At 24.4% G+C, this 20638-nt stretch overlaps 1 protein-coding gene across 1 annotated transcript in view; it reads right to left on the bottom strand.

Annotated features, from left to right (window-relative positions):
* The window catches only part of LOC111632530 (tachykinin-like peptides receptor 99D), an 80471-nt gene that overhangs the window by 37177 nt on the left and 22656 nt on the right, over positions 1-20638 (bottom strand). Inside the window, exon 2 of the mRNA XM_023376972.1 lies at positions 7961-8176. Within this exon, the coding sequence (XP_023232740.1) occupies positions 7961-8176 (216 nt within the window). The remainder of the gene's footprint in view (positions 1-7960; positions 8177-20638) is intronic.

The following is a 20638-nucleotide window of genomic DNA, read 5'->3' as shown; positions in this document are numbered from 1 at the left end:
TTATTAATACATAAACATATTTTAAAACAATTATATTTGCATGTTTATCATAAAGAGTTTTATAAATGAATAAAAATAATAAATGATATCCGACACTTTTATATACTGTCCAGAAAATTTATGTAAGCCTACGTGTCTTATATAATTTACTATTTCCATTCGTGTTAAGACCCATGTGACATATAAATTTCTATTTTCATTCGACATATTCTTAATTGATGACATAACAAAGCATTGTTTATAGGAAATTTTGTGAAAATATCAAAATTTATTTAATGTATATTGCTTAATTCGTATATTATTTTCGAAGCATAATTTGAGTAAAATATATTTTGTATAAGTAGTAAAGAATAAGCAGCTTGAATAAGTCCTTAACCCATTAATATGTCTATATAATTGTTTAATTAGTCTATAGACAAATTAAGCTGGCCTATTAATATGTATTGGACTACACTATTCTGTGTAATCCAATAGACAGTGATACACTTATCAGTTTAGTTTTGTAATTCGATTTCCTGTATCCTCTGTAGAAGTCGATATTGATGTATATTCGATTCAAAGTGTTATTATTATTATTATTATATAAAAAAATATGCACTATATAACACATATAGCGGAAGGTCAGACTTAGCGAATATGCAGGTTTTTCTGAGAACACATATACGACAACACGTTACTGCTAACAAGAATAAAATTATGTTATTTTTTTAAATTTTATTGCATTATTACCTTAACGTTATAGCTTTATATATTAAAATAGTCTTTTATGGAATAACAAGGAGGCTTTTTTATGATTGTCCTAAAATTGAAATAAAGATTTTTAGGTTTTTTTATGTTTAAGTTTCCCGTGATTCTTATTTTTTTCAATTATTCTGTTAATCGCTATTAATTTCTATTTTTAATCAATTACCGTGTAATTATAATGATAAAAATTATAAGTAAATTGCTTAAAGTTAACGTATTCACTATATGCCCGACCTTCCTCTAAATAGTAGACGCAGTATGTACTGTACTGTACATAAAATTCAAAAACACACATACGTAGTCGCTTGAGTTGACGTTTGTGTTTAAGTAGATTCAAAAGATGCAAGAAACAAAGTGTCATAAGTAAAATGCTAATTACAGCATCTTCTCTATGTTTATTTTAATCTATGATTCTCTGTATAGTACCTTACTCTATGTATACTGGTATATATATATATGACTTTTATTAATTACCATATATTAAAATAAATTAATCACTTTTACGAGATAATATTCTTAGATATTTCTATAATAAAAGAAGACAAACACTTAATTCAAACATCATCATTAATACGTCTAACCTAATTAGTCTATAGGTAAATATACGTAAATTAGTGGCTTAAATATTATTAAAATTATAATTATTGCTAATTTTTATGATTTCTTTTACTAATATTTGGTGTATTCGCCTGTTTATATGTGGTACGCCTGTTCTTGTATATTTGTTAGTGTGTGTATTGTACTGTACATGCTGCATTTGATACATGTTTATGTATTGTAAACATCGTATACTGTGTAGTTTTATATTACGTGTATAAATATGAAAATGTATATTATGTGTTTATATGCATATTTTATATGTTTTGTAAGTTTATGTGCATATTGTGTAAGCTATATAGTTATTTAAATACGTATTCTATATTATATGCAAGAGATTCTTTATTTTATTCTATTTTTTATCGTACTCAATTACTTTTCTATAGTTTGATAAAAAAAATTATCAGATTTTACGATTTAAACAATGTTTATATAAATATCTATGATGCTTCTGTATAATTTAAGGCTATTTGTGCTAATAATTTATTAGAATTTAAAGCATAATTACATTAAAAAATAATAAAAATATTTCTATAATGTTATTTTCCTTTATTTATAAATATCCTGTTAGTATTTTAATAGCAAAATTCTAATAGCCTAATTTAATTATTGACATCTTGCGTTTAAAGTTATAAAATTTCAATTTAAATAATGAATTAAACACTTAACTAAAGTTTAATTTTTATATTTACAAGGATATTATCACATTTTATTTTAGTAATGAAAATTTTACTCATACAACAATGGTTAGAATTCGATATTGGCCATAAAATTATCATTAATTAAGCGAATGATTGTAAAGAAAATATTTTAATACACTTATTTTCACTAATTATGCATATATTATAGCTTTTATATAAACAAGTGTAAAATTTTCAATTAAAATAAATATATTTACACTCGAAATTATAGTCGATAATTTAAAAATGATGTAAAATTGCATCGTTGAAGATCTTCATCACTCAACGAGTAGATCGCGAACCCCGGAAAAATTTAAATCGTATTTAGTTAAATGTAAAATGATTTTAAACGAGAATAAGGTTGAGAAGTAGTAGTACATTAGTTTCGTAGAGATTAAAATCATAAATTATATTAAAAAGTCACAAAAAAACTAAAAAATTTAGACTTTTATAGAATTTTTTTTCCAAAATATTTTAGAAGTATTTTTATATTGACCAATTTATGTAGTGACTTTTCCCATGTTTAATAATATATTTTGCTACATTATCGTATCTACTATAACACGAATAACAAGTTAGAAATTTATAAATTAATTAAAGCAAACAGGCTGCAATAGTAATTAAGGTATTGACGTTATTATGACAATGTTATAATGATTAAGCTTTAATTGTTTCAATTCGCGATACATTATCTATTACTTATTTTAATAACTTAAATATATTAGAATCGTAATACACGCAGATTACAACGATTAAACGCGATTAAATGCATGCATATAGACGTGTTATATGTAGTGTATATTGCATAACTGCATGTATGTAGGACCTATGTTGTATTGGTTGTTAATTATATAAACCGTACTTGTATTTATTATGTGGTTGTTGCATTGATCATGTATATTTATGAGTACATTATGAGTTGCAAGTAAGATATATACTGCTGGTTGCTAGAAAGGTGTTGTATTAGTTGTGTGCGTGTCTGCATGTTGTGCAAATATTGAATTGTGAATGCAGTAGGCTTGTTGTGTCATGTTTTATTTTTAGTGTTTATATTCTATTAATTATATTGACGTACAGTGTTGTGTTGATCGTAGTCATTATATGAGTATTATGTCGTGTACGTATATTGTAGGTATTCTGGGTTTGTTTTTGTTTGTTCTGCTTATATTCATACATAATGTTGCATTGGGTGAAATAATTATATTCTGATATATAATTGTATTGATATATATGAGTATAATCATTCTGTGAATGCTGTAATGGATCCATGTTTTGTACAGTACTGTACATGTGCTGTGCTTTGTTTCGTTGTACTGTGTCCTATTGATTATCTTAAATATGTTGGTAATTTATTACCAGCATAAATATAAGAAAAAGAAAACACGGAACAAACTTAAAAAAACCAACAAAAATTAAAAATTATACTCCTTCTACATATCGTCATAAATTGAATTCTAGAAAACAATGCCAATTCTTAATATTTTAAAGTAAAATTTACAGACATACAGACTCCAAAACACATAAAATTATAAATTTATTACTTTTATCATCTTTAATTTTCATCATACAGTTTTTACATAAAAAACAAACACAAAAGTATACCAAAAAAAAAGTATATAAAAAAAGAAAAAGACGAATAAGGGTTTATATCGATTAGAAACGAGACAAAAACAGACAAATATTAATAAAACTATAAAAACTTTTATAGAAGGGGATTTACGATTTTGCCAATTCTGCAGAAAGTTGTAACAGTAACCTTTTGCAGAGAATAAATCTTTAAGATGACATCAGCACTTCCTGTGTTGTTTCTATTAAAAGATTTGTGCAATTTCAAAACTTTTGTGTTTAATTTAACAGATTTTCTAACAATCGAAACAAAAGTTTTCAAGTTAATTTGTAATACAACAAACCATTGGAATTAAATTTAAAAGCTAAAATCAATTACAATTTCAAGGACGATCCGTTACAATTTCATGCACGAATGAACTGCATTCGACGCGTTTTGAACTAAATAAAACAAGGAAAAAATAAATAAATAAATAAAATTATATGCGGTTATAATTGCAAATAAGAGAGAAAAAAGAAACAACAATAATTTAATGAATTTATATAATTTTGTTAGAAACATCTAAAGTAATCATTTCTTTATTTTCGTTAAATCAGTTATGACATGTAACATTCGTTACATTTTCTTTTATATAAAAAATAATTCGGGATAAATTTTTATGAGAAAAATATTGAATTTTTAATGTTTTTATACGTATTTATCTTTGTTTTTTTATTTGTTATTTTATGTTTCCGAATTACTTCCTTATATTTTTCTATATCATATATTTATTGTTCCTATCTTTTATGAGCTTATAAATTAAAAAAGAATAAAAAATAAAATTAAAAAATAATGAAACAAAACTAAGGAATATAATAAACTTATAAAACGGAGATTATAGCGAAAAGCTGAGATGCTAAATAGTTTTAAGCTTATCTACCTTGAATCATTCTCTATAAAGGCAGAGGAAACCTTATAAACTGTTAGATTCAACAGATTAGTTTATAAAACAGTGAGATTTAAAATAAATAAGGTTAAGACGAATAAAAATTTAATAAAAATAACTTTATGAAATAGTAATGTTAGATAAGCTTATGAAACAAAAGAGATGTCACAGAAAAGTAGAGATGCTAGAAAGATAAATTATGAAAGAGAGAGAGAGAGAGAGACTCTAGGCAGTTAAGTTTATAAAACTGAGATTCAATAGATTTCTTTATAAAACAGCGAGATTTAATATAAGTAAACTTATGAATCAGAGTGATTCAATAAAGACGGATAAAATAATGAAACAGAGAGACCGAAATAAAATAAGCATATGAAACAAGAAAATTTAAGAATGATGATCCATAAACTTAACTTATTTTCATATCTCTATTTTATAAAATCGTCTCATCTAACATTTTATCGGAAAAAAAAGAATTGGATAGCTGGGACATAAAACAAGTTATAACTACTTTTGGCTAATTTGGATAAAAGCGTACGTAAATGCATGTTTTTCAATTAAGTAGACAAACGAGGTATGATATGTTACTATTTAGGTAATAAATTTTATATTAATGAAAGACAAAACGTCACTTAATTTTTTAAACAGTAATGATAGTTTGGATTTAATTTATTTTGCATGGGAAATGGGACATACAGAGTAACTTGTTTTAATTTGTTAACATAGATTCAACTTACTTTGAAGGAATGACGACTTTTTCATACTATAATCTAGTAAAATTATAATGAAAAACATAATTTAAAGATAAACTCAATAAAATTTGCTACCATTTTCTGATGTTTCAGGCTTTTTGTTATTAATTTAACTTTTTAAAGACGTTAATAATGTTGGAATTCAATATAATAATGTTGGATTCAAACCAGGCCAAAGATTCGTTAATTAAAAATAATTATTTCAAAATAAAATAAAATGACACAAGGAAAAAATATCCGTCTTGGAATTGTTTGCGTTTGAAAAACTTTTCGTTGTCTTTTCATTGTCAATCTCGAAAGTGGAATTTTTGATCCAAAATCTCAAAATAGTGGTCTCAAAAATCCGTTTAAAATGCTTCGAAAACTGATTCCTTCCTCGGTACAATTGCAGTCAGAAATATCATCTTTCACGTCATTGTGGTGTCCACACCTGAGATCGGTATAATACTTCAGGGTCGGATTTTTTAAATTATATGCAAATTTCAGTTTTAGGTTAAATTCACGACTCGTCTGCATATTCGCAATTTCTTACTGACACAGGTTTCACCAAAAGTTTGCTCGTGTGATTTTTGTTCTAGCAAGTGATCCCGTGTCACATCGCGCCGCGGGAACCGAATGAAAATGTAACATTAAGAAACTGTCGTGTTAACTTTTATGAACAAATAAACTTTTTATGGGCAAAAAAGTTTACATCAAAATGTCAATGCATCATCTTTTCTCAATTCCCGACATTCAAACTATGATGCTTATTTGTGCTGATAAGGTTGGTTCTAAGAGCATTCTACTTCAGAAGAATAGCTATATTTTTTTTTCTTTCTTTCTTTTCTCGTTTACTTTTGATTTTAATTTTTTCTTTTTTAGTTCTTTTATTTCCATTTTCGACAGAAATAGTTTCTAAACCCTTTTCTGTTTTTTTTTCTTTCTCTCCATTCTCTTCTAGCTCCTCTCACTCTCATCTCTTCTAGCTCCTCTTTCTCTTTTTTTTCACTCAACATGGGCTCAACTATGAATATTGTGTCTCTCACTTTGCGCATGTTCTATATGAGCAATGCTACTGGCTATTTGGATATATGTAACTTATTTTGCGTGCAATCTCTTGAGTTAAACTTACGTAAGGTTCAAAGCTGCATTCATAAATTACTTAATAAATATAATGTAATAAACTCATAAATTTTAATAAACAAGTAAATAAACTTTTATTTTTTAGAAATAAATTCTAAAACAACAAACAATTAAATTTTTCTAAATTAACAAAAAAGTACTGACCACAATGAATTGTAGCCATAAATTCATTTTACAAGTTCATTAAATGCAATTTGTAAAATTTAGATCTTACATTAAAAACTTTTATAAATTTTCAATTATTTATACAAATAAAAAAATTATTAAAATTGCTAAATAATTTTTATTAAAAAAGAAAAAAGAAATAGAGGAAGGATGTTTCCATGAAAATGATATGTGTATAAAATGTTGAGATCAGGTATTTTTGGGGAGTATTTTAAAGTAAATATTTGACAGGTCAAACAAACCACGGAAGTAAAGTATACTGTGTATATCTATCTAAATAACCAAGTGAATTGCTTAGCTAACGTACTACTGTATAAATAATAAATGTTTTTTTTTAGATTTTTTCACATATTATCACAAAAAAAATTATTAACTAAACATCCATTAAAGCAACTGTTAAAAAATGAATTTCATTTATTATAAACATAAAAAAAATAAATATCTTTAAAATATAAAAAGTTGAGGCTTATAGAGGAGTTTTTGATAAAAAAAATTTTATCAGAAATTTATAATTATCATTTATTAAAAGTTTCTATTAAGTCTGTAAGTATTTAGTTTATTTTGAAATTTTAATACAGGTATTTACTTGTAATTATGTGGTATGATTTTCAAAAACTTTCAGCTTATTGTTTTAAAACTTATCTCAATTTTTCAATCTACTTTAGTTGATGCATTAAAATTTTATGAAATAGAGCTCGCGAGCCACAGATTGATAAAAGTCGTTTATTCTTAGATTAATTTAAAACATAAATAAATTTTCTTAATTATTGTAAATTGTAAAATGTATAAAGATTTTAATGAAATATTTTAATTTAATATAGATTTAAATTATTTAAAATTAATTTCATACATTTTAAAAATACTTAATTAATCAAAGTTACTTTTCAACCTGTTTTAATTGATATATTAAAAATTTATGACAATGGAGTTTGTAAACTACAGGTTTATATTTAAATGAAATATTTTATATTATTTTTTATAATTACAATTAATTCTATATTATTAGTATTTTGTATAATTAGTAAATTTANTTATATGTAACATTATTAAAATTATCGATTTTCAACTACCAAATTACTTTTTCTACAGTGATAAAATTCCGTTTCGTTTTAAAATCATTTTATGTTTTCAATTAAAACTAGTAAATTTAAATAAATAAATAAATAAATATATATATATAAAATAATTAATAAAATAACTAAAATAAGTTCTTGTGTATACATTTAATATACGTGGGTATTAACTAAAAATAGCATCAGAGGGAGGGTAAACTAAACGTTAATTCCTATAAATATTGTAGTAAAGGAACATTATTTCTAATTATTAAGCATTAATAAAGGATTATATATTATAAAATAAGCAAGTAAAGTACAAACTAGTAACATAGTGTATGAAATAACGAGATTCTTACATGTAATCTGTTTGACTTTTGTTAGACGGTCCATCTGGCCACACCAAATAACATATGTTACGTGAATCTCCATTTAAATATCCATCTTCTTCAATTGTAGAATATAGTAAATTAGGTAAAGAAAGTAAGCTACTACATATCCAAATTCCAATAGTTATATTAATAGTTGTTAATTTTGACATTCTAGGTTTCAATGGATGCATAATGGCCACGTACCTGTTAAAAATAATAATTTATAAATATTTCACGATAAAAAAAATTTATAAGTTATAAATATTTTTAATTTAGAATTCTTAAGACTGAACTGTACTTTATACTCAATAGGTTATTATGTTTAATATGATTTTCTACATTTAGATACCATTAAACTATTCCATGTAATTCACTTTCTTTCATTCTTGTTGCCAGCCACGATAGAAATTCTTAACAAAGATGTCACCCAAGAGGTACTGTAATGCATTGACCTAGAACTCTCTGAAAACTACTTTTATTCTTGTAGTCTCCAAATGGCACCCATGAGCTATTTTTGTGATCTTTTCTGTGTTCATTTAGGATTAAGACTTTTAGCCCTATAGGTTTATACAAAACGAAGAAGAAAAAGAAGAAGACAAAGAATAAAAAACACTCCAAAGACCACCTGAGTATTAAAAGTAATGTCAAAATTTTTAATATAAACTCTTGTTTTAAAGATATTATCAGAAATGTCTTCTAAGAAACGTTATATTTGTGTATATGTAACTTTTTATTTTAAAAATTTGGTTAAAAATAATTATTTTATATAAAATTATCAAATTTAGTTTACGTTCTTTTAACTCTTTTGTTGTATAGATACAGTACTGTACCATCAAAACTTTCTCATACAAACACTATTTTCGTGTATATGAAATGATATATTTTAAAGATTCGAATTAATAGTAATTATTTTACACAAATTTAACAAATTTAGTTTACATTGTACACATTTAGATTACGTTCATTCATGTTTAACTTTTAACTAGTTATTAACAATCGAATTGTTTCGTGCTTAGTTAAAATCTTATATTAGTTCATAATGGGATTANTTGTTAGACGGTCCATCTGGCCACACCAAATAACATATGTTACGTGAATCTCCATTTAAATATCCATCTTCTTCAATTGTAGAATATAGTAAATTAGGTAAAGAAAGTAAGCTACTACATATCCAAATTCCAATAGTTATATTAATAGTTGTTAATTTTGACATTCTAGGTTTCAATGGATGCATAATGGCCACGTACCTGTTAAAAATAATAATTTATAAATATTTCACGATAAAAAAAATTTATAAGTTATAAATATTTTTAAAATAAAATAAAATTTTTAACATACTTAAAGCATTTTCATATAGTAACACCTCGAGTATAAACATTAATAAATATATAAATAATAGAAATATTTCGAATATTATTATTTATCCTAAATATTATAATAATAACATATTTAAAAAGTTATAAAAATATAATATTTTAAACTGTTTTTTAATAGTTTTTTTTCATATTTTTATTGAAATGTTTGAAGTTTTAAAGTTGTATTTCCCATCATTTTATTATAAATTATGTGATAAGGGGGGATAGTAAACTACGTCTACATAAGTTAAGGTGGTAGATACTGAATGTCAACATCCGGGTTTTCCATTTTCCTAGGTTTTGTGTACACAGTAAGAATCTGAAAAGGAGTATATGTTAATGTTGCTATTCCCTCAGGCAATTATTGGAATATCAGTATATAAAGAAATTTATATCATTGGATTCTAAGTTATAGGTTAAATTTATATTATAAAAGAATAAAAACATAAAAAAGAGAATTTATTTTCACATAAATTATGTTTATAAGTTAACAAATTGATTTTTTCTCCTTTCTTTTTCAAATGATGGTTTCATACGTTTCTATATAAATGTATTACATTTAATAATTAGCCTTAAGGAATATTTTGGAAAAATAATATTTTTTTGAATATATATATTATTGTTATTATTTATTATTAAGAAGTACAAAAGATAAAACAATATTCAAAATTGTTTGAAGAATATTAAGTTTAAATTTGAAATTTTATATATTTATATAAAAAACTAAAACTACTTTAAAATAAATTGATTTTTCTAATTAGAATGATTAATTTGTAATTAATATATTCTTCGTAAATATAAAAAGATTTTAATATGCATTTTAAAATATTAAAATGAGAAAAAATCATTATATAAATTAACCGTGTTTTATTTTTAATTGATGTTTTCTATATAAAAATATACAGAGTGGTCTAAAAGTCAGTTACTATTGACTAATTTTTTTTATTTTGCTTTATTTTTAAATACTTTAAATCATATTTTAAATCGTGTTTTCAACATTGTTGTAAAAGAAAAAAAAAACATGTTCACTCAGTTTACGATTTATATTTCACAAGCGTACTTGAAACACAAAACAAAGCGTGGTTAATTGACTTTTGGTACACGTATATAAATTTACTTATAAAAATATGCAAATATGAATTTAATGAAAGTTTTTATTGAAGTTATATAAGCTTCTACAAGATGCTCCACAAGTCAATTAACCGTATTTTATTTAGTGTATTGTAGGCATGCTTTACATAAAATCGTAAACCACATTTAGGACATGTTTATAAATTATAAAGTTACCAAACAAAGTATGAAGTTAACTGACTTTTGGGTCATCCTGTACGTTTTAAATTGTAACTAAATGCGTTATTTTTATTAAAATCGTTCTTTTTCTTATTTCTTTTTTTTTAATTTTTTTGGAATTTCTAAAAAAATCTAATTACGAAAAATGTTGGTGAACAAGTTATAATAATTGAAACAAAAAGAAAAAAAAATACAATTGTATTTTTAAAAATTATATAGTTTGGTATGTTTTAATACTATTTTTGTTATTATTTTTAAAACAATTTTATAAAAAAAAATCATATAACAAAAATCAATTTAACTCGCTTATATATATATTTTTTTTTGATGAAAAATTCTACTATTGACATTCAATTGTATTTTATCTATATTTTTATTTATTTATTTCGTCAATATCGTGATTTACGAATTAAAAAGAAATATATATGTATAATTAAATCGTCTTTTCACTTTTTCACTTTTAACATTATAATTACAATATTGAATTAAATATTTAATTATAAACAAAAAATATTTAAGAAAATTCAAAATCTGTTTATATTGTATTAATAGTTCACAATTGGATCATATTACTTTTATCTCTAAAAATATTAACTTGTAAGAGATGTTTTTAGATGCTTAAGAGTCATTACATTATTATATTATACGTATTTTACTTGCGCACCTAAAAGTAGCTATCGTAAAACATTATTTTAGATATCAGAACTTCTTGACATATATAAAAAACCTTTTACAAGGTATACATTATTATATTCTTACGCGTATTTTAAAGCGTTTAAATATTACATACTAAAAAAAATTATGTAAGAGATTTTTAGGTGAGCAATATCTAAAATATTTATGTTAAAAACTTCTTATAAGAAGCTTTTTAGATGTATAAATGTCATTATTACTTGTATGTTAAATTAAACTATTTAAATATTATACACTTAAAAAAGTCAAGGCTGTTTAGAATTCTTGGCATCTAAAAAATATTGTAAACGTTTTTTTTTTAATGTGAAAAGTTCTAAAATCTATGAATTATAACACATAATGTAACACAACAACATTACGCGTTATATGAGTAAGAGGTATTACATTACCACATGCCAAATTACTATACTTATTTTAAATCATTGACATGATGCACAACTAAAAATTATATCTGAAAAATCTAAAAAATATCAAAAAATGTATTTAAAATATCTTTAAAAAATTTAGATATGTGCAGTATCTAAAATCACGTCTAAGCAATTTTTACAAGAGGTGATTTTTTAGACGTGTANTAAGAAACGTTATATTTGTGTATATGTAACTTTTTATTTTAAAAATTTGGTTAAAAATAATTATTTTATATAAAATTATCAAATTTAGTTTACGTTCTTTTAACTCTTTTGTTGTATAGATACAGTACTGTACCATCAAAACTTTCTCATACAAACACTATTTTCGTGTATATGAAATGATATATTTTAAAGATTCGAATTAATAGTAATTATTTTACACAAATTTAACAAATTTAGTTTACATTGTACACATTTAGATTACGTTCATTCATGTTTAACTTTTAACTAGTTATTAACAATCGAATTGTTTCGTGCTTAATTAAAATCTTATATTAGTTCATAATGGGATTAATAAATGCTTTACAATTGGGTTGATAATGTTATGGAATGCGTAATGAGTCGTGATGGAGCTTAAATAATTTACAAGGTGCCAATGATATAATTCAATGAATGGATGTACAAAAGGTGTTGTTTCTGTTTATTACATTAAAGAAAGATACTTAACATTAAATATTTTCACACTGAATCTAATGATAAAAGTCAACTTTGATGAAAATTTAACTGTTTAAGAGGGTCTACACGAATTGCCTCTTCTCTTATCTTGTGCCTCACAATACGCTTTGTCACATTTAATTCCGAAATTTTTAGTTATAATTGACTTCACCAAGAGATTTACTAGGATTATAAGAATGAGAATTATTTAAGGGAAACAAATAAACTGTATTATACTTTCTGCTATTGACAGTTTCATATATGTATCGAGTAGACGAACAAAAATCAAAATTTATCTCTGTCAATAACAGAAAAATCTTCNTAAAAAAATGCTTTAAATAGTTGTAAATTTGTAATATTTCTAACAAGAATAAATTTATAGTTTATCGAACAAACAAATTTGGAATTTGTTGAAATATATTTATTTTTCCTTAGTAAAAAATATAAAATATGTCATTATATTTTAGGATAAAATAAAAAGTAAAAGAACACAAGTTTTTCTTATCTTCGTGTACTTTTTTAGCTGCATTCAACAATTTTCCAAATAGAAAGAATGGATAAACATAAACTTTAAACAGTTTGATGCATAGAAAAAAGAAGTTTTATTCGATTTACTTTCTATTTATTCTTTATAAACCTTTACTTTTTCACACTTCATATTTTTTTCTTCTTTACCTGATTGGTTTAGAGATACTTTATTCTTTTATTTATGTTTCTATAAGTTGTGTGTATATGTATAAATGTAAATCAATTTTTTTCCTCAATATCCCATCATTGTGAAGAATTAGTAATTCTAATAAAGAATTTCATCTGTTTTTCCTGAAGACATGGCTAGGTTGACCGTAGGAGGGGGGCCAAAAACTGGTGGAACTAGCCAGAAGGACTAAAAAGCATTGATTCTTTGTTAGAATAATAAACAGCGAAGGCATTGTTTCTTCAGTGACTTACATATACAATCAAATTTCGTCGTAGCGCTTCCAAAAATAACTTCATCCTCGTATAGTCCAAACGACTATTTGTAAACTGATCTTCCCAATTAAAGGAGAAGACCTTTCAATATGTGTAAATTACTAAATGCACAATTGTTTATTGCAAATGACATTGTTATCGCCAAATTTCAAGACTTTCAAACCCCAACTAGATCATGCACAGAATCCGTTACTATATACAAGATGTGCTACATATAAGAGAACAATGCTTGAAAGTTTGTGCCGTATGTGAGTAAGGGCGTATTAAATTCTTGCAATTTTTATTACTGTTTAATTACACTTTAACTTGGTTTCACTTTCTCACTCGTCAACACTAAATTCTGGCATTAACGAATTAATTGATATGTTTATTCTCGTACACATACGGCATGGACTTCCCTTTTTATTCATTTATCATAATAAGTTTACAATTTTTACTAAGTTATATTTTTAATTAAATTTTAATAATTTAAAACTAAAAAAATTACTTTTTTAGAAAATTATTTCAAAAATAACAAATAAAGAAATTTAATATTTGAAAATAACATCGTCCTTGAGAACGAATTTATTTCTCGAACGGAGCCAAATTTTTTAAACTATAGAATTACATTAAAAGGAACAAAATAAAAGAAGAAGAGGAGAAGGAAAAAATTCAAGTCAAGAAAAATTTCAATGAAAATTTAACAGATACGAATGTAGATCTGTTTAAAATTCTTTCAAGAATCTTACTAAACTTTTAAAAGAATCTATTTACATATTATCTTCTGTAATGTATCATTTTGAAGTGGAACTATTGAGAATGATATTACGCAAATGACATTGAGGAAGTGATGAGAATTGAAGTTTCTCTATATTCTTTAAGTTTATTAAATCTGAAGATTTATAACAAACATTTTTTTGCATAAGATTCTATTAAATTTATTCAAATAAATTGCATTATAATAACAGTGTATTTACTGTTGATAGTTATGTCTAAAATGAAATAAATAGGGACTTTAATAACAAATACTATATATCTCCTTAAACTAACTTTTGGGCCACCCTCTCTTTCTCTCTCGATATATATGTTTATTTATATAGTTTTATTTACAGAATGCTATAAATTCAATAATATTACAACAAATAATTGCTATTATATTAAATTAGTGATATAAGTAATAAATCAGTGCTGTAAACATAAGCATATACTGTACAGCATGTATTTTTTATTGCAATACTGTTATAACTTACAGTAGTACAGTAAATACCGTAAATGCCTAGTATGTAACGCGATTTACTGTATAATAAGTATTGTTTAAATCATAAGTTACTGTTAAAGCATTTAATTTAGCCGTAAATCAGAGATGTAAATAGGAAAAAAAGCATTTATTGTTATTTGTAATGCTGTTTATAGTGGCAATATGCATTGTAACTGTCTACTGCATTTCCTATGATAATATTATAGATACGTTTTCAATATTTAAGGAGTGCAGTCAATTACTGTAAATAATATCAAGTAGATACTGTAAATATATATTTACTGTTAATTAGTCCTACAGCAGTTCCGATTTACAGCTACAGTATAGTAAATAGATGTAAAGATAAATAGTTAATATAAATAAATACTCATCACTAAACAAATGCTGTAAATAACAGTAAATAAATATTTACAGAATCTATTTCCTGGAAAAGTGCTGTAAATGAGCGCAGTAGCAATAAATAATTGCTGCAAACTACATTAAATAAGCATTGTAAAAGCAAAGCGTATGTAAATAATAGTAAATAAATATTCTAAATGACAGCAAATAAGCACCATAAGTAACAGTAAATAAATATTTACAGCTTCTATTCCTGTTATTATGTTATAAACAGGTATATTAACAATAAATTATGCGATAGCAGGTGCTGCAACTAACATTAAATACGAACTGTAAAAGTTAAAGAGGCTATAAATGATAACAAATAAACACTATAAATAATAATAAACGCTATAAATAACTGTAAATTAATATCTACAGCATCTATTTATAATTATAATGTAGCAAATACGTGCAGAAACAATAAATTGTGCAATAGTAGGTCTTGCAACTAACATAAAATAAATACTGTAACAGATGCTATAAATAATAACTATTGTAAATAAATTATAAATATGTACAGTATCTATTTTATGTTACAATGCTTATATAGATACGGTAACAGTAAATTATGTAACAGTAGATGCTGCAGATAGCATTGAATAAGCATCGTAAAAGTATAACGTGCTGTAAATGACAGTAAATACTCGCTATAAATAATGATAATACTGTAAATAACTGAAAATCGATATTTATAACATCTATTTACAGTTATAATGATGGAAATGTATGGTTCAATTATAGATTATACAATAGTAAATGCTGTAAAAACATTAAATAAGCATCGAAAAGTAAAAGATACAGTAAATAGATAAGAGTAAATGCTGTAAATAACTATAGAATTTATTTAGTTATGATGCTGTAAATAGATGTCGTAACAGTAAATGACAGTAAACGAATTACGTTATTGCTATTATAAAAAATAATTAATATTTAAAGAAACTTACAATTTTCCTTTGAAACGAAACAAGTAAAATTATATTCTTCATCAAAATTTCCTTATAAAATTTTGAATAATTATAATTTACAAAATGATTGAAATTTCTCAAGAGATTTTAAAACTTTCGTGACATTTGATAATAACTTATGCACCAAATTCTAAAGCTTATAAATATTAAATCTATTTATATCAAAAAGGGAAAGTGGAGAAGGGGAAGGAAGTTGCGTAATAATTTCTAAAAGGGCGTTACAGCAATTAATATGAATACTTTAATAACTTTTATAACTTTATAAAAATGATTTTGATTTAATAATTATAAATTATTCTCAATTTTCTTTTTATTTTTTAGGGTGTGCAGTTTAGTGAAATAATCTGATAAGAATAAATGATAAAATGAAAATAAGTTAATAATTTTTGTGATTTTTATCTATTTTTTTTAATCATATTTATCGGCAATTTAGTAATTGCTGATGCTGATGTTTCATATCTGATCTCTTCTATCCGCATCTGACGACAAACATAATTTAGAGTAGGATGATCTGAAACTGATGAAGATGGAGATTATACAGTATAAGTGTATCTGTAACTGGTAATGAAGATGAAAAATGAAGATTATACAGTACATCTGAATAATCTTCATCTGTATACAGTACATCTGAATAATCTTCATCTGTATACAGTACATCTGTATAATCTTCATCTGTATACAGTACATCTGTGTAATCTTCATCTGTATACAGTACATCTGAAACTGTTGAAGATGAAGATTGTATAGTACAAGTGTATCTGAAACTGATTATAATGTAAATAGCTACAATTGATAAAGTTGACGATAAAACAGAGTAATATTGTTTTCAACTAATGAAGATGATAATGATATATAAAATGAGTAACTGATGATGCTGTTACTTGGTATCTGATCTGCTCTTAATTCTTTCTCTACTCGCAACTGACAATGAAGATGATAAAAAAACAGGAGTATCTACAAGATTGTCTTGTTCTACTTCATCTTCGCTAGTTAAAAAAATGCATTTTTTAAGAACTAAAACAGAAAAAATATATAAATTAAATAAAGTAAAAACGATTAAAGAGAAATTCGACAGTAGTAAAAAAATTTGCAAAAATAATAATTACCTCAATTATTTATACATTTATGATCATTTATTATCACTTATACATTTATTTTTTCAATGATCTACCTCAATGATTTATACATTTACTATGATGCAAAACATGTTTTATTTAATTTTAAACGTCAAAATTATTGATTAAATATATTAAGAAATCTTGAAAATAAATAGAAAATTTAATAAAATAATTATTAAAAATTCTTATTTATACTCAAGAATGTTAATTAAGCTTACTAGAGAAAGATCCCTATGGAATGCTATCAAATTAACTTTATTTTCTTGGTGATCTTTATAGAAGTTACATTAAATATTAAATCAACAGTAGCTGTTTATAGTGTATATATGTTTAAAAATTTTAAATTAGTTTCATATACTTTTTTGTAAGATTTAATACTTATATATTCTGGATTCTGTTATAAGAAAGAAGGGAAAAACAACATAAAATTGGTGACAGATTCGAGGAAGGTGCAATAAACGTCATCACTTTTGTCATCTTTGATGTGCCTGAGGCTGAATAAGTCACATTTTAGTACAGTTTTTTCCGAACAATAACAAGATTTCTTTCTAAATTCTCAACACTGTCGCTTATTTTTTCCTTCTTATTTAAAAATATAACATTAATTTTAATTAATTAATTAGAAATGCTGTATATATAATGTAGAACAACAGCATTTGTAGCTGATGAAGAGTAAAAATAACCGATGATACTGTTGCTCCGTATTCGGTTTTTTTTTATCTGCAACTGATGATAATTCAGAGCAAAAACATCTGCAACTGATAAAGATAAAGATGATAAAGAGCAAGAGCAACCGACGATGCTGTTTTTCCTTATCTAATCTGTGTTTTTTTATTTGCAACTAATGATAAATAAAACACAAACAAGAGTATCTACATTTGATAAAGATGAAGATAATGGAAAGCAAGAATAACTAATGATACTGTTGTTCCGTATCAGATTTGTTCCTGATGCGGTCTTTATCCGTAACTGATAATGAAGATGATAAATCAACAGGATACTCTTACTTTTTAACTTATTTATCAATTTAAAAATGCATTTTCAAAAATTAAAAAAAAATAAATAAAATAAAAATAAGTNACAAACAATGTGTAAAACTGAAAATAAATGTTGCGAATAAACGAATTGCTATACAAAATAATATTATAAGCCAGCAACCTGTCTAACGCGGAAACGGAAGATTGGTTTCGTTTTGATTGGATAAAGCATAAAGCAATGCAACATATGGGCTATTTCCCAAGAATTATATAAAATAATATTTCAAGCCGGCAACTTGTCTAACTCAGAAACGGAAGATTGGTTTTGATGGGATAAGGCAACGCAACACATGGGCGATCTGCCAAGGACGGTGCTTCCCGAGAGAATATTCTATGGAAAACTGGTTCTATGCTTTCTATTTATACAGTATGTCAAATATGGGAAAAAAACGTAGAAAAATCAACCCGTTAGTGAGGCGCGAATCCGCGATTAAGTGTTCAGTGGTGAGGGGAAATGAACTCAGATTATGATCTCGACTTTTCAGTGAACATAGTTACGTAATAAATGCATTGATTTATAAAAATGTATACAGTAGAATATATATAATATACACTTACAGTACATACGCATTCGTAGAATATAAGATCATATATCGTGCTCTACTCTTAAAACAGTTTGAAAGAACCTCTAAGAATTTTATAGGTATAATAACTTATTAAATATAACATAATATTATAAATATCTTTGAAAGTCGTAAGCAAATTTAGTGACTATAAGTTAAAATTAAGTCACATCTAATGGCAACGTAAACAAAAATTTTATCCCATTTTTTTGCATCACTTCAGGCATTTTAACGAAGGGAGTGGCTTGTTTTAAGGTATAATTTTTCACTCCCTTTTTTAAAAAACGAATGCTTCTAATTAAACTTTATAATTAATTGCTAATGATTACTTCGAATAAGATAAAGCACTTATGTTTACATTTGTACGTTTATCTTCATGAATGCAGATTAAGTTACATGAAAACTTTCAGAGATAATTCAATAAAGATAAAGCGGAAAGACCAAAGAAAAGAAAGAAAAATGAAATAAAAGTAATATTAATCCTACAAATTATTTTATTTTTGTTTTTAGAAAACGACAGGGAGTTTTTTAAAATTCAATCTAATTTATTTCCATTTAAATTAATGAGAAAAATAAACGAATATTGAAATCATGTTATTCCAATAGACATAACCGCAAATCAATAAACAGAATGAAATATTTAATGTATATTAATGTTTATAAATAGAATCGTCATTATATATTTATTTATTATGCAGTGAATATATCTTTGTATAAATTAAAACTCGACAATATATAATTAAAGAAACTTAATTATAAATTAATTATTATTAATAAAATTGAATGGAACATCCTAAATTATATTCTCATAGAAAAAGAAGACAAAGGAAAAGAAAAAGAAGAAGATAGAAAAAGGAAAAAGGAAAAATGAAGAAGGAAAAATGAAGAAGGAAGAGTGATGAAAAATGAAGAAGAAACTAGAAGACAAGAAAAGGTAAGTACAAATAAGAAAAAGAGACGAAAGAAGGAAGAAGCAGGAAGAATAATGAAAGAAAAAGAGACAGAAAAAAATTTATTTAATTATTAAGAAAATTTGCTTTTAGTAACGGAAAGTAACCTTTTCCTTAATTTATTTTCCCAAAAGATACATAATAAATATCCTTTTATAGACTATCCTAGGAGGATACTCCTAGAAAAAGAGAATCTTGAAGACAAGAAAAGGTAAGTACAAATAAGAAAAAGAGACGAAAGAAGGAAGAAGCAGGAAGAATAATGAAAGAAAAAGAGACAGAAAAAAATTTATTTAATTATTAAGAAAATTTGCTTTTAGTAACGGAAAGTAACCTTTTCCTTAATTTATTTTCCCAAAAGATACATAATAAATATCCTTTTATAGACTATCCTAGGAGGATACTCCTAGAAAAAGAGAATCTTTCCTAAATTTTAACTTAATTTTTTTTTAAATTATTGATTCATTAAAGTGATATTTAATAATATTTTATCAGTTTAAAAATCTTCAAAAATTTAAATTTTCTCATTAATAATTACAAACAAAAAAGAAATGTTCATATTTATTATATATTATAGAAGATAATAATCGCTGAAGCATGTAATATAATACTTTAACTAAGATAATGCTTTTTTCCTCTTATTTTTATTGATTTCTATTCTTTATGTTAGTAATTAAACTTTATGATATGATAAAGTAACGTAAAAAATATACGATGATGGGAAATTTATTAAAGTGAATTTAATTTGTAACAAATTATTAAATAATGCTACAAATAATGCTACAAATCTTAGAAATTAGTGGAGATCAGATAACAAATAAATTAAAAAAGGATATAATTTGTTATAAATTATTTCTCTAATGTTAAAAATTTAGGAATAAAATATTAGAACTACAATAAATTTATTTTACAAATTTTAAAATTGAAGGGAATTTTTATTGTAAGTAAATTACAAATAAATATAATTTGTTACAAATTATTTTTAAAATGTTGCAAATAAATTAAAAATAAAATATCATAATTAAAAAAAATTATATTAAAAAT

This window comes from Centruroides sculpturatus, unplaced genomic scaffold (genome assembly GCF_000671375.1).
Source record: "Centruroides sculpturatus isolate CEXI.00-Female unplaced genomic scaffold, Cexi_2.0 scaffold714, whole genome shotgun sequence".
NCBI lineage: Eukaryota > Metazoa > Arthropoda > Arachnida > Scorpiones > Buthidae > Centruroides > Centruroides sculpturatus.
Note: the sequence above shows the minus strand (reverse complement) of the source record. Positions and strands in the feature narration are given on the sequence as shown.